This window comes from Mustela putorius, unplaced genomic scaffold, assembly GCF_011764305.1.
Source record: "Mustela putorius furo isolate JIRA1106 unplaced genomic scaffold, ASM1176430v1.1 tig00000095_pilon_pilon_pilon, whole genome shotgun sequence".
NCBI lineage: Eukaryota > Metazoa > Chordata > Mammalia > Carnivora > Mustelidae > Mustela > Mustela putorius.
Window position 1 is genome coordinate 6,279,087 of NW_025421280.1, and position 26,930 is coordinate 6,306,016.

The 26,930-nt window shown below is 42.6% G+C and overlaps 1 protein-coding gene across 2 annotated transcripts in view; it reads left to right on the forward strand.

Annotated features, from left to right (window-relative positions):
* The window catches only part of SUCLG2 (succinate-CoA ligase GDP-forming subunit beta), a 267,081-nt gene extending 242,992 nt beyond the window's left edge, over positions 1–24,089 (forward strand). For both annotated transcript variants that reach the window (XM_004738325.3, XM_013053676.2), the window contains exons 10-11: positions 2,181–2,301; positions 22,790–24,089. In XM_004738325.3, the coding sequence (XP_004738382.1) occupies positions 2,181–2,301; positions 22,790–22,905 (237 nt within the window). In that variant the 3' untranslated portion in view covers positions 22,906–24,089. The remainder of the gene's footprint in view (positions 1–2,180; positions 2,302–22,789) is intronic.
* Positions 24,090–26,930: the final 2,841 nt, after the last annotated feature.

Genomic DNA, 26,930 nt, shown 5'->3' on the forward strand with positions numbered 1-26,930 from the left:
CCTCCACAAGGGAGTTACACACTGGGGATGGGGGTGCAGGGTGACCTCTGAATTCATCCTTAAAGAATGTACAGTTTGAAACGTGGCAGACCTGTCCAGGTGGCCGTGTATACCTCACTGGAAAAGCCTTGTCCTCGTGCACAAACCTGAGTGAGCCTCAGCAGTTCCCAAGTTTCTCTCTGGGACCCCGTGGAGTCATTATTGCCTTTGAGTGCTTTTTATTCCATTGTTTTGGCAACTGCCTCTCCATCCCACAGCTATTTGGAAACTACTGCTGCACCAAGCCTCATTGCTAACAACATTTAATAGCTGTCATTAGAAAGCAAGCTTCTGCTTACCAGTCAGCCTGCTGTGAATGGTAATGGGAGGTTTCTGTTGGGGAGTGGCCCCCATCTCTAATTGGTTTGAAAAATATCGCTCATTTACTTTATTCTTAAGACATTGCCTTTTATTGAGCGTCACTAAGCATGTGCCTCCATTCTGTTCTAATTCAACATAGCTGTAGAGTACTGAGAGGGGTTTTCTTATTTCTTACCTGTTGTCTAGGTAACTTGTCCACTCTTGTTGTTGCTTGTTGAAATAAATGTATGTATAAATATCCGTTAATTTCTTTACAGGCAATGTACTAAACATTTTATATGTATTATCTCATTTAAGCCTTTCAACAACCTTGTAGACTAGGTACTGTTACTCACGCCTTTTAGATAAGGAAGCCATGTTCAGGAGAGGTGGTATGAAGTACCTGGGTGTGAAGCCCAGGATTCCAGTGGTAGTATCTGGCATGAATGGATGACTTTGAGCCTCACCACTGCAACATGTTCTCTGTGTGACCTTGGAGCTTTATCAGCTACAGAGGGCTAACCTCCACTGGACTTACTGAATAGGGTTCAGGCAAGAATCAATATTTAAACTAAGTGTTCACATCGGGTACTTTCTGAAACAGTTAAATGGGGAACACATGGAAGGCATTCTTTTCTTGCATTTTTTTTTTTTAAGATTTATTTAATTGTGAGAGAGAGTGGGGGAAGGAACTGAGGGAGAGAATCTGCAGAGTCCCCATGGAGCACGAAGCCCTATGCAGGGCTCAGTCTCATGACCCTGAGGTCATAACCTGAGCTGAGACAGCCAAAAATTGGATGCTGAACCGGCTGAACCACCGAGAGGTCCCTCCTCATATCTCTCCTGTTTGTGTAGTTAATTTAGCATATTGAAGTAACAGGATTTAAACTGGCGTGCTGCACACACATATATGCTTTTGTGTACCCTAATTTAATTGTGATGCCATCGCTGGAATTTTGATGCCTCCAGCTTGATGAATAACCATTTTCTATGGATGTTATCAATTAATCTAGGTAATGAATTCTCTTCATTATCTTGTTCTTCATGTTAATTATACAGGATTTTCTTATACCTATTTATTAAGTCAGGATGAGTCTTTTCTTTTTTTTTGGTCCACATGACTTTGAATATGAAATATGTACAAACAGGTTAACATGATGGGTTTAAATTTACATTTCTGAAAAATTCCAGTCACTGGCTTAACTTTCTTCAGATCCTTACTTGTGGTATGAGCTTGTATCTCATTCTTTTGGGGCTCATTTTTTTTTAATCAAAATGTTGTTATCTTAGATAATTAAACTATTTCTGGTTTTTGAGAATATACCTCTTGCATATCAAAGAGGTATTAAGGAAGCATGGAAAAGCTTAAATCTTTACCTACTAAAACGAAACAGCAAGTAATCACTAACTTCCTACTTTTGAAATATTCCCTAAGGCATGATGACAAATAAAAATTTAATAAAGCATGGGGGAGGGAAAGAAATAAGTTCATAAAATTTTAAATGACACTACTCATAAAGGAACAGTTTTAGACAACAATATAAGAAAAAGCAGTGTAATAAATGAGTGTTGATTGATTCCATGTTGAGTTCAGAGAATTGAGTGATGGGAGAATATGAATTAATATGGTCATGATATATATTGCTATTTACTCATTCAGTACTAAGTTTTAACTTTTTTAACCTTTTTTGGGCCTTTTGTCCTACATTTTATATTCTGTGGTTAGAAACAATAACAACAACAACAAGTCTTATTCTAATTGTCTCTATTGCTCAGGCAGTTAATTTTGAGAATGTCAGCCAACAGCATTTTGATGGGCACCTTCCTATTTTTGACTTCAGGTGGAAGCCATCCTTGTCAATATTTTTGGTGGAATCGTCAACTGTGCCATCATTGCCAATGGGATCACCAAAGCCTGCCGGGAGCTGGAACTCAAGGTGCCCCTGGTGGTCCGGCTGGAAGGTGAGTCATGGTAGACTTCCCCAGTGCCCAAGATCAGGTGCCAGTGGGTTTTGCAGTATAGACTTCCTAAGACAACATATAGAATCACTGGGTTAAATAAGGTGAAACAGATGCTCTACAGAAATACTTCTCTGAGTCTCTAACAAGCTAGTAAAGACGGCTTCTCTCCAAGAATGGCATAGGTTGGGGCGCCTGGGTGGCTCAGTGGGTTAAAGCCTCTGCCTTCAGCTTGGGTCATGATCCCAAGGTCCTGGGATCGAGCCCCGCATCAGGCTCTCTGCTCAGCAGGGAGCCTGCTTCCCTTCCTCCCTCTCTGCCTGTCTCTTTGCCTACTTGCGATCTCTGTCAAATAAATAAATAAAATCTTTAAAAAAAAAAAAAGAATGGCATAGGTTATGATTCTCCATATTTTCCACACTCATTCCAGGGTGGGGTTTTGAATTATGAATCACTTCATAAAATTAGTGCTTTGAAACACTCTGAGAAATGCTACCCCAAGATTTATTCATCATGGAAGAGCAATGGTTGTTGAACGTTTTGGTCTTAGGGCTCCTTTACGTGTTAAAATTGAGGATCCTAAAGGGCTAAGGTTAATTTTGGGTTACAACTGTTGGTATTAATTGATTACATAATTAATTAAATTGTAGAAAAAATAAATTAATTTGGTAATGAGTATAACTACTTGGAATTTTTTAAATACTTTTTCAACAATAATTTTATATTGTATACTTTATATACAAATATATTATGCTGCATATTTCATGAAAAATATCATAAAAATTTTAGTGAGAATAGCAGCACTGTTTTATATTTTTACAAATCCCTTTATTTACTATCTAGCTTAATATTTGCTTCTGCATTATATCTGTTGCAATATGTTGTTTTGGCTGAAGTATGTGAGGAAAATATGGCCTTACAGAGGTCATTTGAAAAAGGGAGGGGTTTTTAATAACCATTTCATGTAATTGTGAGTTTTCTTTCTTCATTGGTACTACACTAAAGTTAGTAAGTAGTAGTTTCTTTTTAAAGATTAGTATATAAATCTGAAACTATTTCAGAGGATTTTTCATACTCTTATATTAAAATCCATTGATCTGGGGCACCTGGGTGGCTCAATTGGTTAGGAGTCAGCCTTTGATTCAGGTCAGGATCCTAGTGTTCTGGGATCGAGCCCTGAGTCGGGGCTCCCTGCTCAGAGGGGAATCTGCTTGTGTTCTTACTTTCTCTCTGACAGACAAATAAATAAAATCTGTTGATCTGTCCTAAACATTAAGCGGATCTTCGACATGTATGGTTTGCAGTACCATGCAAATGGAAAATAACGGAATTATGCAGATCATCCAAAGATTGGCGCATTTCAACATACAATATAAAAAAGTTCACATTTGTTCATATCACACCATTCTCATCAGCAAAACGTCTAAATATTGGGATGCTGTCAAGGTGGTAGATGCAACTTTTCCAGAAATCTGATTTTCACTTTAAATAAAGTATAGATTTTATCATCAGCCCCACATCGGTTAGCTGTTTTCCTCGAAGTGACAGCCTGGCTTCACTCATTTTGGAGAAAATGGGTACCACATTCCTAAGTCAGGATAACCACAGTGTGTCTGTCATTCTTCCAAGAAAATATAATGTTCCATAGAGAAGTGGGTGGTGTAACTTGCTACTCAGACAGTTGCACAAATGCATGTTTTAGAACAACCATAACAGTTCAGGATACAGCAGACTTGTTTTATGTGTACATGCCCCACGGTCACTCAGAGTATTCAAAAGACCTATGCTCAGGTGAGATTTAATAAAATTAATATTCCTTTACTGTCCATCAAGGACATTCTTACCTGCAAGTGGCAACTTCATATTGCAAGTGCATGGTGGTAAAAATACAGTGGCCATTCCTACAGCTCAGTGCCATGCGTTTGAGTCCATGGTAACATGCCAGTCATTTTACCCACCCTTCATCAGTGCAAGTGCCAACAGAGTGTTGTTGTTATTATCATAAAAACAGTTTTTGCATCAGGGACTTCCCCCAGGATTCCGTGGACCACGCTTTGAAAACTACTGTAGCGGAGAAGCAAAAACAGGCCCTCCAGTGTAAGAACCTGTGCAAAAGGCCGTCCACCTGCTCAGCAAGTTCAGATTACAGTGACTAAGCAGCCCCAGGAGAATTCTGCGGTGCTGTTCTTGGGACAATACAGAGGCTCTTCCCCAACCTCTGTATTGGTGCCATAATTCCCTAGAGACCTTCTTCCCCTCAAGATCAAGTCCAGGGACATTTTGACCCTGCTCTTTGTATCCCTGTCCTTTGAGGTCAAGGTCCCAGAGCAACTCCAGTCTGTTTTGTTTTCTGTTTGCCTCTTTCTGTTTCTTCTTCCTCTCACTCTCTGCCATTCTCCTTTTCTCCCTGAGACTTGCCGCCTCACAGATGTAGGTCTGCACCATATGGACTTGAAAGAAATATGGTCACAAAGGAAATGGAAGTAGCTGGAGCACCCGTTGGCAAAGTTTAATATGGACATTAAAACATATGAATGAATTAAACCTCCTTAAAAATGTAAATGTGACATAATTGATCACTATAAAAATAATTTCAATAAAAGGAAAGGTTACTGGCAAAGCTGCATTGAAAAAACTGATCAAGAAGTTAGTGGCGTCATCAGAGTATGTATAATTCACTGTGGATGTCACAGTGTTTTCAGGGTCCAAGTGACCAGTAACCCTCAGGTTCTAAAAGTCAGTGCTGATTGTGTTCTTCAAAGGGAGCAAGTCTCTTGAAGCAGATTAGACTCGCGTCTGTTGCTTAGAAATGAGTGTATACTTCGGTGGGCTCCTTCTTTCTTGTGATCCCTTGTATGCTTGAATGGTTCAGCAGAGGCCCATAATCATTTATTGTGAGTGCATTCATAGAAATCAAAGTTACTCCACTTTACTTTTCTACTTCACTATTTTTTTCTTAACAAAGAGCATTTCTTTTATTTTCTCACTGCACTTAGTGTTCCAGAAGTATTAAATTACCCCTCTCCTATATCTGTATTTTGTGTTTCTGGATAATACACATGCTGCACTAAGCAAAATACCATATCTGATATTTTTTCCTCTAATAATCTCTGTTGCCTGCCGCAGAGGTCTATCTTGCTGTCTTAGAGCTACTAGGAAGAAACTTTGCAATTTCCCAATTTCTTAGACAATCAGATTTGTATCTTTTTTTTTTTTTTAAGATTTTATTTATTTATTTGGCAGACAGAAATCATAAGTAAGCAGAGAGGCAGGCAGAGAGAGAGGAGGAAGCAGGCTCCCCACCGAGCAGAGAGCCCGATGCAGGGCTCAATCCCAGGACACTGGGATCATGACTCAAGCCGAAGGCAGAGGCTTTAACCCACTGAGCCACCCAGGTGCCCCAGATTTGTATCTTTTAAGTTAATGCACTTCCAAAATAGATGCTTGTGGTTTTTTAAAATCATTAATTAACATAATAAATACTGTTTGGGTCACTGAGCTTTAGATATTAAGTAGGATGTGTAGAAATAGAAACAGCCATGTTAGTTATTAGATAAATGGGGAAATACAACAAAAAGAAAAAAAATGAACAATACAAGATAATAGATACAAAATGTTAATGGGTGTTGGCCCTAATAGACTGCTTTTGTCTTAGTAGCGATGACCACTGGGGCATCCCAGAGAGCCACCAGCATGTTTGCAAATATCAATACCTTGCAGTGTCCACCATGCAGTGTACCATGGAGAATTGCATGTGATGATTTGAGATGAACTCAAAAAGAATACTGTCCCCCCAAATTTCTGAGTCTAAAAATATGCTTGGTGACCTCGTTGTCCCTCCTCTCCTCCCTTGGAATGACCCCTATCCCGTTAGGAACATCGAGGACCTTTTATCAAGATACCAAAAGCAGGGGGGCTTTCAACATTTCTGGAGTCCTACTGGTTTTCATTTCTTCCTCTTGTGTGAAAAATGTGTCTCACACTCAACATGGTTTGTATCAAGGTCACTAATCTCCATATGTGATTTCTGGGAAACCAACAGCCCACACCAAATCAGACCTTTCCCCATGTTGTGTTGGTACAAGAGAAAAGCAAAGAATTCTGCTTTAATTCTGCTCTTGACACTAATCAGAAATAACAAAATGAAGAAAATCCATGATGGTATTACCCCTGAAGGCCCTGTAAAAGGAACTAAATAAAAACCAAGCCAGTGCTCTTTATGTTAAGGGAGTGGAGACTTCTGTAAAATGTGTCCCTTAAGCTGAGTGCCTGTGTAGCTCAGCCCACTTTCTTTGGCATAGTCTCCTTTTTAAGCTTATTCAACATTGACTACTATAATTATAGTACATTTAGAGATGTGAGTTAGCAGAGAGATATTATAAAAGGAGAGTTTCCAAGATGAGCATGGAAATAAGTAAGATTTGAATCATTGGAAAGGAAAGGAGAGGGAATTTGGTAAAGAATCAGAAGCAAGGCATGAGATCTGTTTCATACTTGACAGTTGGTACTGGGACCATAAAAGTGGTATAACCTGAAACCTAGGACCTGGGTAGATCAGAAGCCTGTGCCGGAGAGAGTAATGGCTTTGCAACAACATAGTATGACTAAAACAAACTGAGGGTTTTTGAGGGGAGAGGGGTAGGGGGTTTGTAAGCCTGGTGGTGGGTATTATGGAGGGTACATATTACATGGAGCACTGGGTGTGGTATATAAACAATGAATTTGGAACACTGAAAAAAAAATTAAATTAAAAAAAAAAAAAAACAGGGGCACCTGGGTGGTTCAGTGGGTTAAAGCCTCTGCCTTTGGCTCAGGACATGATCCCAGGGTCCTGGGATCGAGCCCCACATCGGGCTCTCTGCTCAGCTCAGCGGGGAGCCTGCTTCCCCCTCTCTCTTTCTGTCTCTCTGCCCGCCTCTCTGCCCACTTGGGATCTCTGTCAAATACACTAAAAAAAAAAAAAATCTTCAAAAACAAAAACAAAGTTGAAATCATGTCCGTAGTCAGAGTTTACATTAGCTGGAAACTAGAAACCCGGACAGGTTTGCCATGTAGAATTAGAAGTCAAGTAGACAGTAGCAGAGATAGGAAAGGAAATGAGAGAGAAAAAGAGGGACATTTGGGTTTTAAATCTAATGACCATGAGAATGCAGGATGGCACGGTTGATGGACTGCGGCAAGTCAGAAGTGGGGACTCGCTAGAGAGAATGGGGAAGTATTACGTTGTGGTCTAGTCATCCTTAGTTGAGATAAGCCTGTAATGTCAGATGGGACACATGTGGAGGTACCGAGGGAGGAATCTGGGGAGTGATCCAAGGAGAAACGTGATAGAAAAATGGGTAGGTCGACCCACTTTGAAGTTCCTCCGTAAACCACACTCAGATCTTGCTGTCTTAGAAATTGTTCTCCTGCAGTACAGCTTAGTTAAAGGAGAAACCAACCCAAACCAAAAATGTCCTGTCACAGGAAGTCTTGTTCTCAGCGCTTCCAGTGGGGAACAGTTGCTAACTACTGGGTCCTTTGGAGGAATTTCTCTGTACTCTGTATAGATTTTCCATTAGCTTTCTCTGGGTTGGAACACAAATTCTCCTCCCACAAATGTCTGTGCATGCAGCTACACTTTACCCAACCTTAGTGCATGACATGGATCCTTTTTTCTGAACAAACAACTTGTCGGTGAAGAGTCAGGAACATTCTGGACAATTCTAGTGGTAGTTGCTATTTAACCTGATTTAACACTGATATTTTCTGCTTTAACTGATGAATTTTTCAATTATATTTATTCATACTCATATTAAAATTGGTTCACATCCCCAGAATGTGCACTGTCATCCAGGTAAGAAAAGGGAAAAGGTACCCATCACCCCAGCCTCTGTGACAAAGCTCAGTGACACATAAAAACTAAGTGTGGCAGACAAATTCTACATGGGGTCTGAATTATAATAATAAATAAGTGTTATTGCTAACATTTGTTAACTTGCTAAGTTTCAGACACTCTGACACATAGCTATATAGTCTAAACAAATGACAGATTTTTAATGACCAAGATAACAGGCATTTCAGAAACCAATAACAGGTTTTGTTAGTAGCATCTACTTCCTATAAATAAAGAAGCTAGTTTTTTCTTGCTTGCAAAATGGCCATTTGGAAGATCTAAGATCTTGCCATAATTCTCATTAATCTGTGACCCGTATTTTCGAGACTCTGTTGCTACACACAGTGTATTAGAAATGTTTTGATGAAAGAAGTTTTAATTAATCAAATGAGACTTGATTTAGTGGGATTTTGTGGACAAATCTTTGTTCTCAGCTGTATAAGTACAACTTGTTTTACCAGTGGGTAAGGAAGAGCTTACTCTCCTCTTTGAAAATGGTAATTTTATAATTACATGTATTTACTTGCCTTATCACAACAGAACTCACCAGCTGAGACACAGGACTATTTGTATATAAAAGATTCCTAGGTAAATTGAGCAGTTGTCTTTTGGGGGGGAGCAGGTTTAGGTTTTGTACACAGTTGTTTCTAGCATGAATAAAGAACAAATAATCTGAGACATTTTTTTACCCCTCTTTAACTTGTATATATACTTGGCAAAAAAGTTACCTGGATGGTTAATGTAGCCCAACCCATGACAAGTTTGAAAAATGTACAGACATTTATTAACACCTTCGTGTACTCAGCGTGCAAAGCTGTTTTAGCCAAAGCTTTAGGTTTTGTATGGGCAGTTTTGCGGTTCTAGATCAGGGCCTCCCAATACCTTTAGAGAACTTTTCCAAAAACAATTTCATTTTTCCTTATTGTCCCATTTAAATCTGCAGCAAACTTTTTTTTTTTTTTTTAAAGATTCCGTTCATGTATTTGACAGAGAGGGAAGCACAAGCAGGCAGAGCTGCAGGCAATGGGAGAGAGAGAAGGAGACTCCCCACTGAACAGGGAGCCTGATGTGGGACTCGATCCCAGGACCCTGGGATCATGACCTGAACCGAAGGTGGACGCTTTACCGACCGAGCCACCCAGGCACCCCTGCAGCAAACTTCTATATCTCAAATAAGTCTGAAAAGAAATTTGCTTTTCTCTCAGGTGTTCCTTATGATTCCAAGTTAAGCCATAAACAATAATGAGCCTAGATGATTTGTAGATTGGATTCTTTTTTTCTTAGCCAAGTCTTTCCAGTTTGGTTCTTCCATACAGTACCAAATGATTTGTTTCAGCAACATAAACATTTTGCTTCTCTTTTGACAAATAATCTTTCAAAACAAGAGTCCCTTGTGGGTCCCTTCCTTATCCTTGTCAGTCTCTCTAAATGTGTCCTTAACTCTCTTTACAGTTGTTGAGAACATAAACATCTCTCAGTCAGAAACTTTGTATCCTGTTTATTTTACTTTCTGGAACAATGGACTAGCACCTTGTGGGCAGGTGTGGACAGGTCCTTACTGTTGATCTCTGCTATACTGACGAGTTGGAGCCCCATTCAGAGCAAAGCACATCAAGTTTCTTTCTTAGCACAGATACAGTAAAGTTGCTACATGATGCTTTGGTCTGCCTAAGGGAAAAGAAACCTCCAAGATTAAAGTGTTCAGGGAGTGTTCAGTTGTGTCTCCACACACTTGGTGGCATCCATTCTGCAAGTCTTCGGTGACTATGAGGGTGTGAGACCAAGAGGAGGGCGCCATTATTCCTCTAACTCCTGTCAGACTGCTGTGGCTGACTAGCTGGAGAAAGTTTTTGTTCAGGGTTTGCTGCTTCCCCTCAGAGTCAGCAGAGAACAAGGGTCCGCTGGCTGAGTGGGGGCATGATCCCAGGCGGAGTGAGTGTGGATGCCCAGCAGCGCCCAGGGGTTAGCTCTCTGTCCCTGGCCTCTTTGCACATTTCCCAACAGCTGCTCAGCACCGAGTTTTTTTCTTCTCTTCCTTGCTCAATCCCTCTTCTCTTTTAAGGCAAGGTACACCTGTTCTCCCCCCTCGGCTCCCAGCCTGCCCGAAACGCCTTTCCCTGCTCTTGACTCCCCCTTTCGTTCTGTGGTTGGTCTGTGGGATGTGGCTCCAAGAGGGACCATATCTTCTTGGCCAGTGTGCGTCTCTTTTCCTCTTTGTGTTTGATCCTCATTCCCCTCTCTGTCCCCAATTTCTGCACACTCTTCCTCCCCTTGCTTTCTCTACATCTCCTTCCTCCTTCTCTGTGCCCCATGGATACACCATTTCTGAGACTGATTTCTTCCTGTGGATGTCTGTCACCTCTCCTCCTTCCCGTCACTGGCATCTTCTCCCCGAGTACCCTCCTTAGTGTTAAATTCATCAGCAGCAGTATTAAACCAGAGGACACGCTGGAGAAAACCCTGCTCTGTCATTGAGCCTTAAATCTTCTCATTGTCTAAATCAATAAACACTTCTGAATGTTTAAACTTTGCTGCACTTAAACATCACACCAAGTCTCATAGGACCTAACCCAAGGTCTTAGGGCAGTGAAAGCTTTTTAGGTAGAATATTTAAGTTTCCAGACAATCCACTAGATATGGCACTTTGAATCTTCATTTTACTTCTAGATGGTTCACGTGAGTAGCTGAAATGTTTGCCATGTTGGACATCTGCTGCCTTACACAAGAAAAAGTTACTCAGTGCCCCTTAGCAAGGCAGGAATCCCACTGGTCCATGTTGTTGGGGTCTTTCAGGAGACCCAATGGCTCCTTCCCCATCTGGGGAATCTGGTGAGAAATATGTCAGAGGTCTAAGAGACCAGAGTATCACTTTCATTACTGTTGAAGAAGGCAAAGGTGCACCTTGTATACCGAGAGTGATCTTTCTTACTCTGAACCCCAGACACACCCAGTCACAGGCACCATGGACCCAGAGGGGAGGGCTGGGAGAGCACAGTCCAAAGGAAAGGCAGTGGAAGTGGCTGGGCTGCACATGCTGTCTTTCTCCTTTCAGACATTCCAGTCAGAGAAGTGTTTCTGCTGCTAGCGCAGAGCCAGCGGTAGTCAGAGGGGAGACCCACAGTGTTATGCTCTGCTTGGAAGGAGATGCCCGTCTGATGCACATCCAGTGATCGGTCTTCCCTGGGCGTGGGCTGTGTTTCGGTCAGGTGGCCGCCTCAGTCTAGCCAGTGGTCCTTCCCTCAGGAACAGGAGCCTGACATTGTTTCTGTGGGGCACTCGTAATAAGTCCTGCACATCACAACACCACCATCCTCTTTGTGGGTGTTTTCTGAGTGATCAGTTGGTTCATTTCTTCATGCCTCAGTTTCCGTATATAACACTTGAAAGTCGTGTTTGATCGGCCACCAAAGAGAAGGAGAACACATTGTGATGAGGAGAGGGACACCGTGGTAGATTCTATCTGTCCTACCTTAGAGGTAGCAGGTGGTCCTCTTAATAAGACTGTCCCGGAGAGTACCACGTTGAGGCTGGCCAAAGACAGAGCTATCTAGGAGGAAAGACTCCACTCGAATGTTCGAGAACAGGCAGGACAAACAGCTTTGATCTCCAGCCCCCTTCTCTTTATCAGCAGTGACCGCCTGCAGTGCTGTACCAAGAAAGATGCTGAGACTATACCCCAGCTCAGTGGCAAAGAGCTCTGGGGTCATTGTCTTCCACAGAGGTGAGAACGAAGAGTGGGAGCACTCGAGCCAAGCGCCGGCCACCGCCAATCCAGCTGCCTGCTGCATCAGAAGCAGGAAGCGGGGGCTGCCGGCTGCAAAGGCGTGAGATGAGCCTGGGTATGCCACAGCCACAAGGCCAAAAATGTGGACTGTAGACAGCAAAGGTCTGCAGACTTTTTCTGTAAGTGGCCCGATTTTAGGCTTTGTGGGCCACGTATTCCCCATTGCAATCACTCACCTCTGCCATGTAGCACAGAAGCAGTGTAGACAGTATAGAAAGGAACGGGCATGGCTCTGCCATAATAAAGCATCGTTCAGAGACAAACAGTGGGGCCTAAGTTGCAGCCTGGTGTGGGTAGAGAAGAGGGCAGCAGCAAGACCTAGAATTCTGGAAACGCCTCGTGATCTCTGAGTCTAAAGCCCTCTCCATCCTCAGCTCTGAATGGTTTTGTGAAAGCTGAGAAAGATTTAGGCTGTAAGAGTAATTTCTCAAGGACCAGATGAGCAGTGAGATCTCGCAGTCGTTCCCCCGTGCAGGTACAGAATCATGGGCAGCGATGCACTGATGTCCCCTCTCAGGCAGCCGTGGAGTTCCAGAAATCAGGATTCCAGACAGAAGTCTCACACCACCAAAATTACCTTCGAAAAGTCCTGAAATCACCCATGTGTTAGAATATACGTGAGTTGAAAGCCATGAGGTAGACTGAAGAAAGGCATGAAGGGGAGCTCCGTGCAGATGCTTAGGTATATAGAACACCCCTTCTTTACAAGAATGGCTCTATTCCTAGTAGGTACAGAATTTTATAGCATTCTTGCTTGTCAGAGGATTCATTCGGTTCCAGTTTAATAGTAAGTCTCCCGGGGCACCTGGGTGGCTCAGTGGCTTAAGCCTCTGCTTTGGGTTCAGGTCATGATCTCAGGATCCTGGGATCGAGTCCCACTTCAGGCTCTCTGCTCAGCAGGGAGCCTGCTTCCCCCCTCTCTCTCTGCCTGCTCTCTGCCTGCTCTCTGCCTCCTTGTGATCTTTCTCTCTCTGTCAAATAAGTAAATAAATAAAATTTTAAAAATAAATAAAAAACAGTAAGCCTCCCATACCAACATATTTTATATGTTGCCTTTTTGGACAGTTAACATAGTTGAAAGCAAAAGCATCAACAGCTCACATGAGCCCTTGATGGATATATATTAGAGTTCGTCCTCACCCTCGCTAGCACAATCCTAAGTCCGTGCACACCAGCTTCACGACCCGGCCATCGGCTTCCTGTCACTACAAGCAGTGGCTCCCGCTGGCATCTTGAGAACACTTGTCACACTCACATCCTCAGCAGTGGTTACTTCTTACCACAGCAGAAGAAATTACCGAGGAATATAGGGGTACAGAAGAGAGAGTCCTATAGGGTATCTTAGTCATTCTTGATTTTCCCAAAAGGTGAAGGATACAAGGCATTTCTGTAAGATACTCATCCAACCACAGTAACTTCCCAAGGTCACTCAACTTCTCGTGACCAAACCAGGTATAAAGTCTCAGTTTTCTCATCTGGACATGGGAATAAACATACAGCAGTGTCATGCGGTTGTTGTAAGAAGCGGATGCGTTTTCAAATAACCTATACAGGCCCTGGCTCAGTAAACGTTAGCTGCCATCATTACCCTGATTCCGAGCTCGACCGAGGGGCTTACTCAGGGAGCCTTGGCGACAGTGTGCCAAGCAAGGTGTGAGCCGTGGGGAGCACGTCGTCTCAAACGGGAGGACTGCTGACACAGCGGGACTCTACCCCGGACTCTCGGTGAAGTATTCCATTTTTAACAGTACAGTAATAGGACAAAAGAGATGTGATACGTTATCTAAATTTACATGTCACCAAGAAAATGGACCTCTTCTATCTGCTTGTCACTTGAAAAGAGAATAATGAAAGAGGATCAAGGGCAAAAGGACAGAGAACATTTTAGGAGGAATCTGCTGCTTTGTAGAATTGGGTTTGTTTCCACTGACCTCCTTTCTCCCCAGGACGGAGGGGGGGAAGATACCATTGCTTAGAGCCAGGGTCGAAGTATTGGAGGATTTATGGGCCGTGCTGACTCTGTCCCAGCAGCTCTGCCGTCGACAATCTGCAAATGAATCACTTTGGCTGTAGGCCAGTGAAACTGTATTTATGGACACGGAAATTTGAATTTCATGTAATTTTCATGCATCAGAAAATATTATTCTTCTGATTTTTTTCCCTAACTATTTAAAAATGTAAAAACTATTCTTAGCTGATTTAGAACTGCCCTGACTTAAAACACCAGGCCGAGAGGCAGACCTGTCGTGGCTCACTGGTAATTTGACCTGAACAAATCATTTAATGTTTCTGGGCCTCAGTTTCCTCTAGTGAAAACAAGAGATTTATCCTAAAGGATAATTAGGATTCTTTCTAGCACTAGAAGGTCAGGCTGTGTGGTTGTCCTGTGGCTCTATAGTCAGATAAACCTAGATTCTTAATCTCAGCTTAGCCTTTGACTTGCTGGGGGCATAGGGCAAGTTCCTAAGATTTCCAGTTCCTCAATTATCTCATCTGTAAAATGAGGGATTAAAAACAAGGTCTTCTTGGGTGCCTGGGTGGCCCAGTCAGTTAAGTGGCTGCTTTGGGCTCAGGTCATGAACCCAGGGTCCTGGGATCGAACCCCACGTAGGGCTCCCTGCTCAGCAGGGAGTCTGCATCTCCCTCTCTGCCTGCTTGTGCTATCTCTGTCAAATAAATAAATAAAACCTATAAAACAAAACAACAAGGTCTTCTTTAAGGTTGCTAATGGTTGAAGTGATACGATAATTGTGAACCCGTTAACTCATGTACCCAACAGACATTAATTGCACCTAGTGTATATTCAGTAAGTGACAACTATTGCTTTCTTTAAAAAAAAAAAAAAAAAGAAAAGAAAATCCCAGCTCCCATATACATCCAGACTGGAGAGTAGTTTTCTTCACAGCCCTGTGATAAGCCTAACTGGGAGGTGGGGGGGGGAGTGGGCGTACCTTTTGAACAAAACCCAGTAATTTCTGTCCAGTGGTACCTTCTCTTGCAAGTATTAGATTTTGATGAATTAACCTTGCGTCTCTGTTTACAGCTCTCTCACTCCACCTGCTGGCAGGAAGTCAGTGGTAAAACATGCACCAGTGGAAACTTAAAAATTTAATAATTATTCTTTTTATAATATCCTCTGCCAGTAGACCGAGATTTCATTATCAAACCATTCCCGTTTGATTCTCTGTGCATTGCCATTTTTAAGGCATCGGGCAGATTTGAAAAGCTTAGCAGCTTTTCAGCCCACAGATGTTAAGAAGTGCTTGAAGTTGAACAAGTGTGAGTCAATCAGTTATCTCTTTAGGTGGTTATTAAAACTGTTGTCCTGCAGCCTCATTGAAAAGCAATGCAGCATTTAATAAATATTAGAGGATGTCAGCAGCACTATTTAAATGTGGGGAAGAGATCAACTCCCTTTGTAATTGGGTACACAGGCATAAACACTGTCTTTGGAACTCTTAATTCTGTGTTGGAGTTTAAAGCAGCTATGGTGGTTTCTATTTAGAAATAAAGACAAGGAAGGGGCTGGGGAGCAGGTGTCAGCCACCTGCTGAATCAAGAAGAAACCAACCTTGAATATTCAAAAGAGCAGCGTCAATGAAAGGAACCCACACATCAGCAAACATCTGCCCAAGGCTTCCCCTGTTTTTCTTTTCCAATGATCTTTTGACGCTGCTAGTGTTCTTTTTGACCCTCTTCTCTGTGTGTTCGCACTTTCCCCTTGGAGCTGCTCTCTCTCTCTCTCTCTTTTTTTTTTTAAGATTTTATTTATTTATTTGATAGACAGAGATCACAAGCAGGCAGAGAGGCAGGCAGAGAGAGAGAGAGGAGGAAGCAGGCTCCCTGCTGAGCAGAGTCCGATGGGGGGGGGGGGAGGGGTGGGGGGGGGTGTCGGTTCCAGGACCTGAGATCATGACCTAAGCTGAAGGCAGAGGCTTCAACCCACTGAGCCACCCAGGCGCCCCTGGAGCTGCTCTCTTGCAGTAATGAGGGAAGCAGGGTATGTGGGCAGCAAGACAGAAGGGTTCAGGGAGAAACCAGCCTGGGTGCTGGGACAGAGTGCTGGCAGGGTCAGGATAGAGGCTGCTGCACTGGAGACTTGATGGGCTCAGTTTTTGCCCTTGCTCTCTGTATCTGACTCTTGTCTATACCTCTTTATTTTTCTGTGTGTCTCTCTCTGGGTTATTCCTCAGGACTCTTTCCCCTCCCCCCACCAACTCCTTTCTGTCCCACACCCCTCCCCTTCCCTCTCCTCTCTCCAAAGTTTTCTCCTCTTCTTCCTTCCTTTCCCTGTCCCTCCCTTGCACGTGCTGGGGTTCTGAGTATGCCTAGCCTGTACTTAATAATTAAGGCTATAATTAAAGTGTAACTGCAAGCATAATTAAAATTCACTTCAATGGAGCCTGGAATTGTGAAGCAATTAGGCATTTTGATATGGCCCTGTAGGAATAGCTGGAAGGAGAGAAGGCCCATTTTCCTGAGAGCTGTTCCACCCCCCTCTTCTGGCCCCGCCCCCTTGTTGTTAACCTTGAGCAAGAGGGCAATGGAAGGCCAAGCTCAAGGGAAGCAGAGCTGCTGGGCCAAAGGAGGGGCAGCAGCTTGGAGTCCTCCAGGCACTCCGCCAGCCAGCTGCTCCTCAGCGCTTTTTAGAGGAGGCCACTACGGAAGCCAAGAAACTCGGGAACAGTCGCGCCTTATTTTCAGGTGGTTTGGGGCTTCTCTTTCAATGCTAGTAGTTATTTGGGGGCTATCAGGCCAGCAAAGTGATCAGAAAAGCACCTTCCCACACCTCACCTCCTGAAGCACACTTGCCATGTATGAGTCTGTCCATCGTCATTCAGTCGATCAACAAGCAGGTGCTTCGTAACAGCTGCTGCACCGAGTTCGGAGAGATCCTGGTGGGCCGGCCTGACACAGTGTCAGCCCCCACGAAGCTTGTGTTTGGTGGGCAAGAGAGAAATGTTAGTGAGCAATCCCAATAGTGCTATGATTCTGGATGTACAAGGTACTGTAGAAGTTCTTTGACAAAACCCTGCTCTAGTTTGAGGGTGGGGGAGTGGTGACAAGGAAGGCATCCCCAACAAAATGCCATTTAAACAGGTATCTCACAAACATTTGGGTGTCAGCCGAGCAGAGAGAAGGCAAGAGTTCTAGGTGGAGGACTCAAGGCCAACAGCCCGGCATTTCTGCAGTTCATGAATTTCTAAATCAGTCATGTCACCCCTTTTGGAATACCGGGCTCTACATTGTTTCCAGAACAAGGCATTAGTTAAGGAACTGACTTAGTCAGGTTTCTTGGTTGCAAGGAAGAGAGACTAGTTCAAGTAGTATCAAAAACCTAAAATGGTCAAGAGCTGGTTTCATCTATAGCCATGGAAAGGAATACAGGTAAAAGTGCATAAGCAGTTCTCAGAGTGGATGGAAGCCAGGATGCAGCTGGCCCCCAGGAGAAGGAAGCTAGGGCGTGGAGGCCGCCCTCCGGAGCATCTCTCCAGGAGCCTGTGCCCTGACAGCACTCCTCTCTGCATGTTTGCACTGCCTTCCTCTCGCATGCTTATTACTTAGAGCTGTGTATGTCTTCTCAGGGCTGCCCCGTTCTATTTCATGTATACTACCCATTCAGATTCTCACCTGTATTTGGATCACCCTTGGATCAGGTGCAGTCGTGCTGTGGGGACAGTCCACATCTGCCTCCAGGCAAAGAACACCACGTGGTCCCTCCTCTAGTAGGAGACTGGGTAGGGTAGGTACAGCCAGACAGGGAGGTCAGGACACCTGAGTTGTACCTGATCCCTGCTCTTAAGTAATTTATAGCATCATTGAAGTTTAGATGATCTCATGCATGGGAAAGTGCTACAGATTTTAAATGTCAAACAGGAGTCACCAAGAAATCAAAAACTGAGTGGGAAGAACAAAGGATTTTGAGACTGAATCCTGCCAATCACTAAGCCTCAGTGCCCTTGGCCAAAAAAGCAAATAAATGAATAAAAAGAACTCATTTATAAACACCTGGCTCACAAGGTCTTTTAGAAACACGAAACTCACCAGTTCAAAGTCTCAAATAAAGTATTGCGGGAAGACTGAAAAACAAAGATTCTTTTTTTATTATCATCACTGTGATTACGATGATGATGATGTCATGTATTTATAAAAATTGTAAGAAGGGATCATCCAAGGTTCAGCATCAATGTTTTAAGCATTAGGTCCAGAAGTCTTTCAAACCAGTGCAAGATCAAGTTCAGTGTTTATTCCACTATTTCCTAGCTATTACTAGCCAGGCTAGCTAGACTTTGACCTTTAACTTAATTGTGCCTCGGTCCTCCCCTCTGTAAAAGGAAAATAGGAACCGTTAGCTATCTCAGGGTTGCCACTGAGGAACAAATGAACTAATATACTTGAGACCCTAGGACAATGCATGATGCTAAGTGAGAGCTGCTATTATTGCTTTTGTTAATGTTACCACTCCTACTGGCACTGCTGATTCTTGTACCAGTCCAGTTACACAGAAAGAGCTTGACAGGCTTGGGCAAGATTTGTGTGCACAGGACTCTCATCAAAGGAGGGTAGAGTCAGAGATGAGGAATGTTCAGGCAGGTGAACCTGCGTCTTTGATGCATGGGGTTCTTGGGGGCTGTCTGTTGAGATTGGAGACGCTCTGAAGAGAAAGGGAAGAGGGAGGAGAGCCTTTCTTTAAAATCCTAATTTAGATTTCTCCCCTGGCAGAGAACTCTAGTCCGTGTCTCTGCTGAAGGAGATAGAAATTTATATATTTAACTTTCATTGACCTTGTGGTCCAAAGACCAATTCCATTCTGTGTCAGTCAGGACTTGGCTTCACATCGTGTCATGATTCCATGAAAGTCCTATGCACAGATTAATGTCACAATCCCTTAGCCCTGCATTGAACACCTGCCACAGCCTGATCCTTTGTCCTACTTTTCAACCTCCGGGACCTTGCCTGAAACTTTACCAAATGAATCAAAATGAACACTGAGATTGTATTAATGAAATAATAAATCTTAATATCTTCATTAGTTAAGTAAACACTATATAACAAACTGCCCTGAAATTCAACAGCGTAACACCAGGAAGGTTGTTGATCTCTTAGTTTCTCTGGTAGCGAATCTGGGTATGGCTTAGCTGGGTCCTTTGGCTCAAGGTCTCAAAGCAGCTTTCCAAGTGTCAGCCAGGGCTAGGGTTATGTCAAGACTCCTCTAGGGAAGGGTTGCTTCCAAACACACTCCTGTCGCCATTGGCAGGATGCGGTTCCTCGTGGGCTATCAGACTGTAGGCCTCAGTTACTCCTTGGCATTCGGCTGGAAAGCAGTCCTGGGTTCCGTCCTCGCTGACTTCTCCATAGGACAGTCCACAGTACGGCAGTTGGCTTCATCAGAATGAACAAAGAGTCAGAGGGAGCAAGAAAGAAGACATGGGCTTTTGTGACTTAGTCCTAGAAATGACCTTTCATCACTTTTGCTCTATTCTTACTCATTAGAAGCAAGTTGCTGGCTCCAACCACAGCCAAAGGGATTATACAGGGGCATGAGCACCTGGAGGTGGGGACTGATCATAGCAGAGCCACTTTTGGAAGCTGCCCACCACACTTAAAAAGTAACATGTCATATGATACTTGTCTCTCTCTGCTTGACTTATTTCACTCAGCATAGTGAGTGAGTCCCGTCCATGTTGCTACAAAAGTTGGGTATTCATCCTTTCTGATAGAGGCATAATACTCCATAGTGTATATGGACCACATCTTCCTTATCCATTTGTCCATTGAAGGGCATCTTGGTTCTTTCCAGAGTTTGGCGACTGTGGCCATTGCTACTATAAACGTTGGGGTACAGATGGCCCTTCTTTTCACTGTATCTGTGTCTTTGGGGTAAATACCCAGTAGTGCAATTGCAGGGTCATAGGGAAGTTCTATTTTTAATTTCTTGAGGAACCTCCACACTGTTCTCCAAAGAGGCTGCACCAACTTGCATTCCACCAACAGTGTAAGAGGGTTCCCCTTCCTCCACATCCCCTCCAACACATGATTTCACTTATTTGTGGAGCATAACAAATAGCATGGAGGACATAGGGAGTTAGAGAGGAGAAGGGAGTTGGGGGAAATTGGAAGGGGAGATGAACCATGAGAGACTATGGACTCTGAAAAACAATCTGAGGGTTTTGAAGGAGCGGGAGGTGGGAGGTAGGGTACCAGATGGTGGGTATTATAGAGGGCACGGATTGCGTGGAACACTGGGTGTGGTGCAAAAATAATGAATACTGTTATGCTGAAAATAAATAAAAAATAAATTTAAAAAAGTAACATATCAGTTAAAGTAATACTGACTCCTGTAACAACAGAGAAACGCTAAAATGTGAGTCCTAACATAATAGAATGTTCTTCCTCATTCACATAAAGGCTAAGAGGGTGAGTGAGTGGGGTGCTCTGCTCTACAGAATTATGATAGTATCCATGCTGAAGGAGTTGTTGCCATCTTCAAAAAGGTGTCTTGGCTGGCAATGTTCCAGAGTGCAGACAGGGAAAACTGGGTGACTACAGAGGCTCATATTGGCAACTTTCATAGGTGTGTGTTTCATGTCCACTCACATGCCCTTGGCCAGAACTCACTCATGTGATACCACGTAGATGCAAGAAGCCCTGGGAAATGTAGTTCCTGGTTCTGCAGCTTCCTCCTGGCAACAGCTGTCCTATATAGAAGAGAAGCTTGAAACTTTGGTGGACAGCCAGGCAAGTCTGCCACAGACGCGCAGACAGACATTTATGAAATCCTTTCACATGTATTATTCCATTTGCTTCTCATCACAATCTGTGCTATCAGCATTATTATTTTCATTTTAAAAAAGGAGGAGAGGTGGGGCATGGGGGGCAAAGGGAGAGGTAGAGAGAGAATTTTAAGCTGGCTGCATGCCCAGCACAGAGCCCACGACGTAGGGCTGGATCTCACCACCCTGAGATCATGACCTGAGCCGAAATCAAGAGTTGGAACGCTGAACCAACTGAGCCACCAAGGCGCCCCATTATTGTCATTTTATAGACAGGGAGACAGATTGGTATATCTTTAGAACATGAAGGCTTGTATAATTAGGGCAAGCAGAGTTCAACTTCTCATCTCTGTTGTGTCATCTGTGAAAGAGGGACAGTAAGATCTAGGCACCATCATCGTAAAGATTTCATGCGCTGCTCACAAGTCATTTAGCATCATATCTGGAATATGAAAGTGCTTAATGAGTATTAGTTATGGGGCAGATGATCCTACTGTTATGTCTGGAGATAAAGAAGTTGAGACTCAAAGGAGTTACACAACTAACGTACAACAGAGCCAGAATGAGAAGCTGGGGATCTTAGGTAACAACTTTCCTACCTTTTGAGTTGTTGCTATCCACAGAGGCCATTCAGCAGATTGCTGTGGGAAACAGCAGTGAGTCAGCCTTAAACTAAAGGCGCAGTGCCAGGTGTCCCCTTCCCCTCCACTATGGGGACCCCAGGCTCCCAGGAGAATCAACACTGTGTCACCTTGCTAGCACAACTCTTCCTCTTTAACTCTGCCTTTGCCTTTTTGGATGAAACATGCTGACCGAGTGCCTCCTTTTTATTTGTACACGTAGGTCCTCCAAGGCCTATATTTCAAGGTCTTTGTTTATAAATAGGCTCTGTCTTGCTAACTAGATAGAAGCATAGGAAATGATGTAAGATGAGGTATTTCATTAGACTCTTAAATTTTATCACATTTCTCCAACGGGGCTCATTCGCTCTGAAAGAACAGAGAGGCAGTTTGCATGCTAAACAGTTAGCTGCAGAAGCACACCTTTGGGCAAGGGAGTGAAGGGTAGCTTGGCCTGCAGAAGCTACAAATCCAGCAGAAGTGGGACACTGAGACACCCCCTCAGAGGCTGCAGTGCTCTTTTTGGGTCCTCTGACCTTTCTGTCAGACAGAGTGGGGAAGAAGCAAGAACAGAGGTGTGGAATGCTGTCCTTCCCAAAGCAGTAGACCAGTGCCATCAGTGGGTGGGTTTTCAGAACGTTAGCTGAGTGCCAACTCAGACCCTTCATTTCAAGAGGTCTTTAAGACAAATGACTTCTGGCATGGGCCAAACCTGCATGAAAGCCTCTTGACTATAGATTATCAGCAGAAATTTCAGCTTTTCATCAGTTAAAAAAAACAAACAAACAAACAAAAAACAAAAAAACCAAAAAACAAAAAGCCATTGGTCTCATGCGATTCCTATCTTTCATCTTGTTTTCTAGCCAGACCACCACTTGTTAGAGATCTTGCCACACCCTCTTCCCTGTCAACAACCTTGATTAAAACCTGTAATTGATTCATTTCCTGGTGAAAAGCTAGGGATTGGTCAGTCCTTGCATCTTCTTGTGTTACTTTCAATATTCTGTCCCATTCTTTTTCTTTAGACTCCGTATTCAGATTATTCAAGCAAGGGATAGATCCATTCCAGAGGATTTTCCTCTTTCAAACTACTTGACTAAGTAGTCACTAGTTTTTCTTTGTTCACAGTCTTGTAAGAACCTTGCAAATCATGATTTGCCAGAAAAAATATAGGTAGCATCTTTGTAATGCCAGGTATTTGAGGTAAAAAGAGCAAACAAAACAAAACAAAAACCATAAAACAAAAAAAGTATATTCATCATCTGAATATATGTAAATAGCTAAATCTGGATCCTAAGAAGCTGGAACTGAGTTTAATTAAATTGTGTTCATGAGACCTGGGCATTGCACAATTTCTGCTCGTAGGAAACTTCCCGGGGGACCACCTCCAGTTTCATTTGAGTGACTCTTCGTACCCCCCCCAACCCCCACCTTCTAGGAACCAATGTCCACGAGGCCCAGAACATTCTCAATAACAGTGGACTCCCCATTACTTCGGCCGTCGACCTGGAGGACGCAGCCAAGAAGTCTGTGGCTAGCGTGGCCAAGAAGTGACAGCTCTGTCCTGACCTCTTGGAGGAAGAAGTCCATTTTGCCGGAAAAAGTAATGTTTTTGTCATCACTGTGAAGGAAATGATTATCCCATTGGGGGAAAAAGGAGAAAGAATGAGCCAGGGGATGAATCACTGTACCTGAGTTCTTAAATCTACATTTCTGCATTTTCTTGAATAAGACAGCTAGGCAACCAAATAATCTGATTTGACTTAGAACCTTTATCCATGTCCTGTTCTCATACTTTTCCGTCATGGTAAGCGTGCTCACTAGGCATGTTTCACCAGCTATGGGGGAGCAGTCTATTTGTCCAAACAGTGTGTGTATATACATAGAATTTGAGAACAGACCTTGGTTCATTTACAACAAATTTACAACAATTTTTAATTTAAAAAAATGCATGCTGTAAAAAAACTCAGGATTCCATTTGACAGACTCTCAAAAAGACACAGCTAAGACATTCAGAAGTGTTGTGCACTGCAACAGCTTCTACGAGTTTCTAATTCCAATGCTTAGAAAATCCCTGAATGTTCCAAAACATACTATCGTACAGTAGATGATCCACATTAATATCCCACATGTGTATTCGACTGTTTGCCTTAATATTGAATATACTGTTTACCTCACACTAAAAATACAGCCAGAAGCCTTATTTGTGATTTTGGCAGAGAAGGGTCTATTTCAATGTCAAAACTGAAGAATGCTGATTCTTATGGAAATCTCCATAATTAAGTCATTTCAAGACAAGACCGTGCTGAAGACCAAATTCTGTTGTGTTGGTATCTTTTCTCCCCTCTCTTGTCCGTCCAGAATCTACCGGCTGGGAAAATGTAATTGAGAGAATGTGGCGTTTTCTCATAATGTCCATTTCTGGGGACGCCTGGGTGGCTCAGTTGGTTGAGCAGCTGCCTTCAGCTCAGGTCATGATCCCGGCGTCCTGGGATCAAGTCCCACATGGGGCTCCTTGCTTGGCAGGGAGCCTGCTTCTCCTTCTGCCTCTGCCTGCCATTCTGTCTGCCTGTGCTCACTCTAGCTCCTTTCTCTCTGACAAATAAATAAATAAAATCTATAAAAAGAAAAAGTCCATTTCTGTGGTGGGAAGGAATTTGAATTGAGTCTTTGTTTAAATTTTGGTAAATTTTTATCTGTACGCAAATTTAAATAAAATTATGTTTTTTAAGCTCTAAGGGCTGTGTATTTCTCATTTTAGTCTATTTCATTCCTTACAGTTTTTCTTTTACATCTTAGGTGTGACTTCAAAATTACAGAATTTGAGTTATTCTGGGATTATTTCAGTTCCACTCAACTTTGTTAACCACCATTTCTGTTAACAGATTTTGCAATGTAAGAATAAAAATTTTATATAAACCAGAAGCCCAGGTAAGTGTCACAGATGTCTAACGGGCTAAAATACGACTACAGTCTGCACAATGCTGAAGGAAATAGATACCCGCAAACTTGTTCCATTTAGTGAGGCTCGGTTGTCAACATTAAAGGTTTTTCTTTTAGCGTAGAAATGTTTAACAGGCCAAATTTTTCTGTTTTTTTGTGTTTTTTTTTTATCAGTTCACACTGTTTTCATAAATTTCACAGATGGACAACAGTTAAAAAGTCATCTTTCTCTAGCTCCATATTTTCCATGGAGAGAAAAACCATTCGATAAATCAGTCTTATGTCCTTTTTTAATCATTATGCAATGAATGAAAAATATTAATAATGTCTTTTTAGGTGTGTTAGGTTCTTGATTGTGGATAACCAGTTAGTATGATGAAAGAAATAATGTGTACATTGTCAGACAAAAATCAGCATATTTCTAATTTTTTGCCCTTTGTAAAAGTCCATGTTCCTATAACCGCATATACTGTTGTTTCTAATGAATCCAATTTGGAGAAGGAGATAAAGGAATTAAATCATTTATGTGATTATTGTCTAAAAGGATTAATAACAATCAAATAGTTCTTTATTTTCAAATAAGTGGTTATTTGTCAGAATTAAGGATTTTTTTTCTTTCTCGGAAGGCCCAGGTGTCTGAGTTTATGTTGCTCACATGGTATCTTGGTGCCAAGCACAGCTTAGTTGCTGTAAGTATTTGTAGAATGAATCCCTGGTATGTGTGTGTTGACCCAGCTATTGTGACTGACAACACAGGGTAGAATCACGGATGGTTGGTGGTGTTGGTGGAGCTGAAGTCCTCCAGATGTTACCTACGCCCGCATTCCCTACGTATTCTGACCTTCCAGCTTCCCCTTCTAGTCTGCCCGCTGCACCATATATAAGAATCAACAGCAATTTCCTTTAAGTCAGGTCAGTATTTTGGAAAGTTGGCCCTGTTCAAAGCAAGAATATCCATGAAAGGAGGTGACAGTATGGAAGAAGCCTACGGAGCAGGATACACTTCTTACTTGAACTGCTTTGCACACGGGATTTTAACGGATTTGCGGGTTTACCCATCACCCTCCATGTATCAACATTCCCTTCTTTTCAGTTGATTAACATATGGTATTTGTCCAGACTCTTGTCTGGCAAAAACCTAACTCAAGTTTAAGAAAAATGGGGAGAACTGTTTTGCTCTTGTGATTACAAAAGACAGAGGTTTCTGGTTACACTTAAGCCTGGATCCAGACACTCAAAACCTCAGAACCCAGACTCTGCATCTCAGAACAGCTTGTCTCTCATTGGCTTCACTCTCCATCCCATTTCCACAGGCTGGCAAAATGGCCACTGTTCGTGCCAGTGTATATTCTCAAGTTGAACATCCCTGAAAGAAAGAGAGGGAGCGGCTGAGAAAGAGAGACTGAAAGGAAAGGCAGGAAGGAAAGAGGGGGAAGGAAGGGGAAAGAGAGGGAGGAACACAGAAAGAAAAGACGAAGGGAAGAGGAAGGAAGGAGGGAAGCTACTCTCTTCCGGGAATTAAAGAAACATCTCAGAATTAGGATAACTGACTATTTTTGGCCGGGAAACAATAACTGAAACTGTCCTTCCAGCCAGGAGTTTATAGGGCTGTCATGAGTCTCTGTTAAATACCTACCTTGCTGGCCTGAGGCTGAGACCAGCCTGACCCAACCTATCAGAGCTGAGAACGACAGAAAGGGAGGTAGTTCCGTCAGGAAAGCTGGAGATCGACTGAGAACAAACGGCGTATGCAGGGAAGGGGAAATAAGAGATGACAACCACAGTCATCAACCACGAAGCAATGAGGTAGAACAAATTACTCCATAAGGATGCTTCCCACTCTAGGATTTCATGGTTCTAGTCTATTAATTTCTTACCAGTTCTTTGAAGTACATTTTTACCCAAGCACACAAGTTACTAGGTTTTTTTTGTATAGCTGTTACTTGAATCATCTAAATATTTGACCTCAATTGGTTAGTCTTGAAAGGTAATGTCTGTCTAAGAAATAACGACATTATGGCACTTAGCTCAATTTTGGTTTTGTATTTACATTTTAATTCAATTCATAAATTAGCCAAATAGCCAGGAAACTTTAAAGGATCTGACTAGATCTGTGAATCTTTTTTAATTAGTTCTTTTATGACTTATATGCTGTATACATCCCTCTCAATTTGCTGAGGGGGAAAATCATCCTAAAAAATTAGACTGTTTTTTATTCAAGGTCTTAATAAAACTGGGAAGAAAAATTATGTTTTGACATTTCTAAATTAAACATTTAAAAGCCTGTGATCACTTGCAGGATGTAATCTATGTTCAAAAAATTAAACTAAATGAAAAACATATAGCTGTGGTTTAAAAAAAAAAGCAGTGTGGGGAAGAACAAGGAAGAATATGTTCTTATACATCCTTCTGGATCTGGAGTTGGCAAATTAAGGTGTGAGGGGCTATTTTAGTAAATAAAGTTATATTGGCACACAGCCATGCCTATTTATGTTCACATCATTGATGGCTGTTTTCATGCTATAATAGCAGAAGTTCACTGGTTGTGATAGAGAAGTTATGACCCTCCAATATCTATTACTTGGTTTTTTAACAGAGAAACTAACAGGCATATTCTAGTCATCTAGATAAAATAT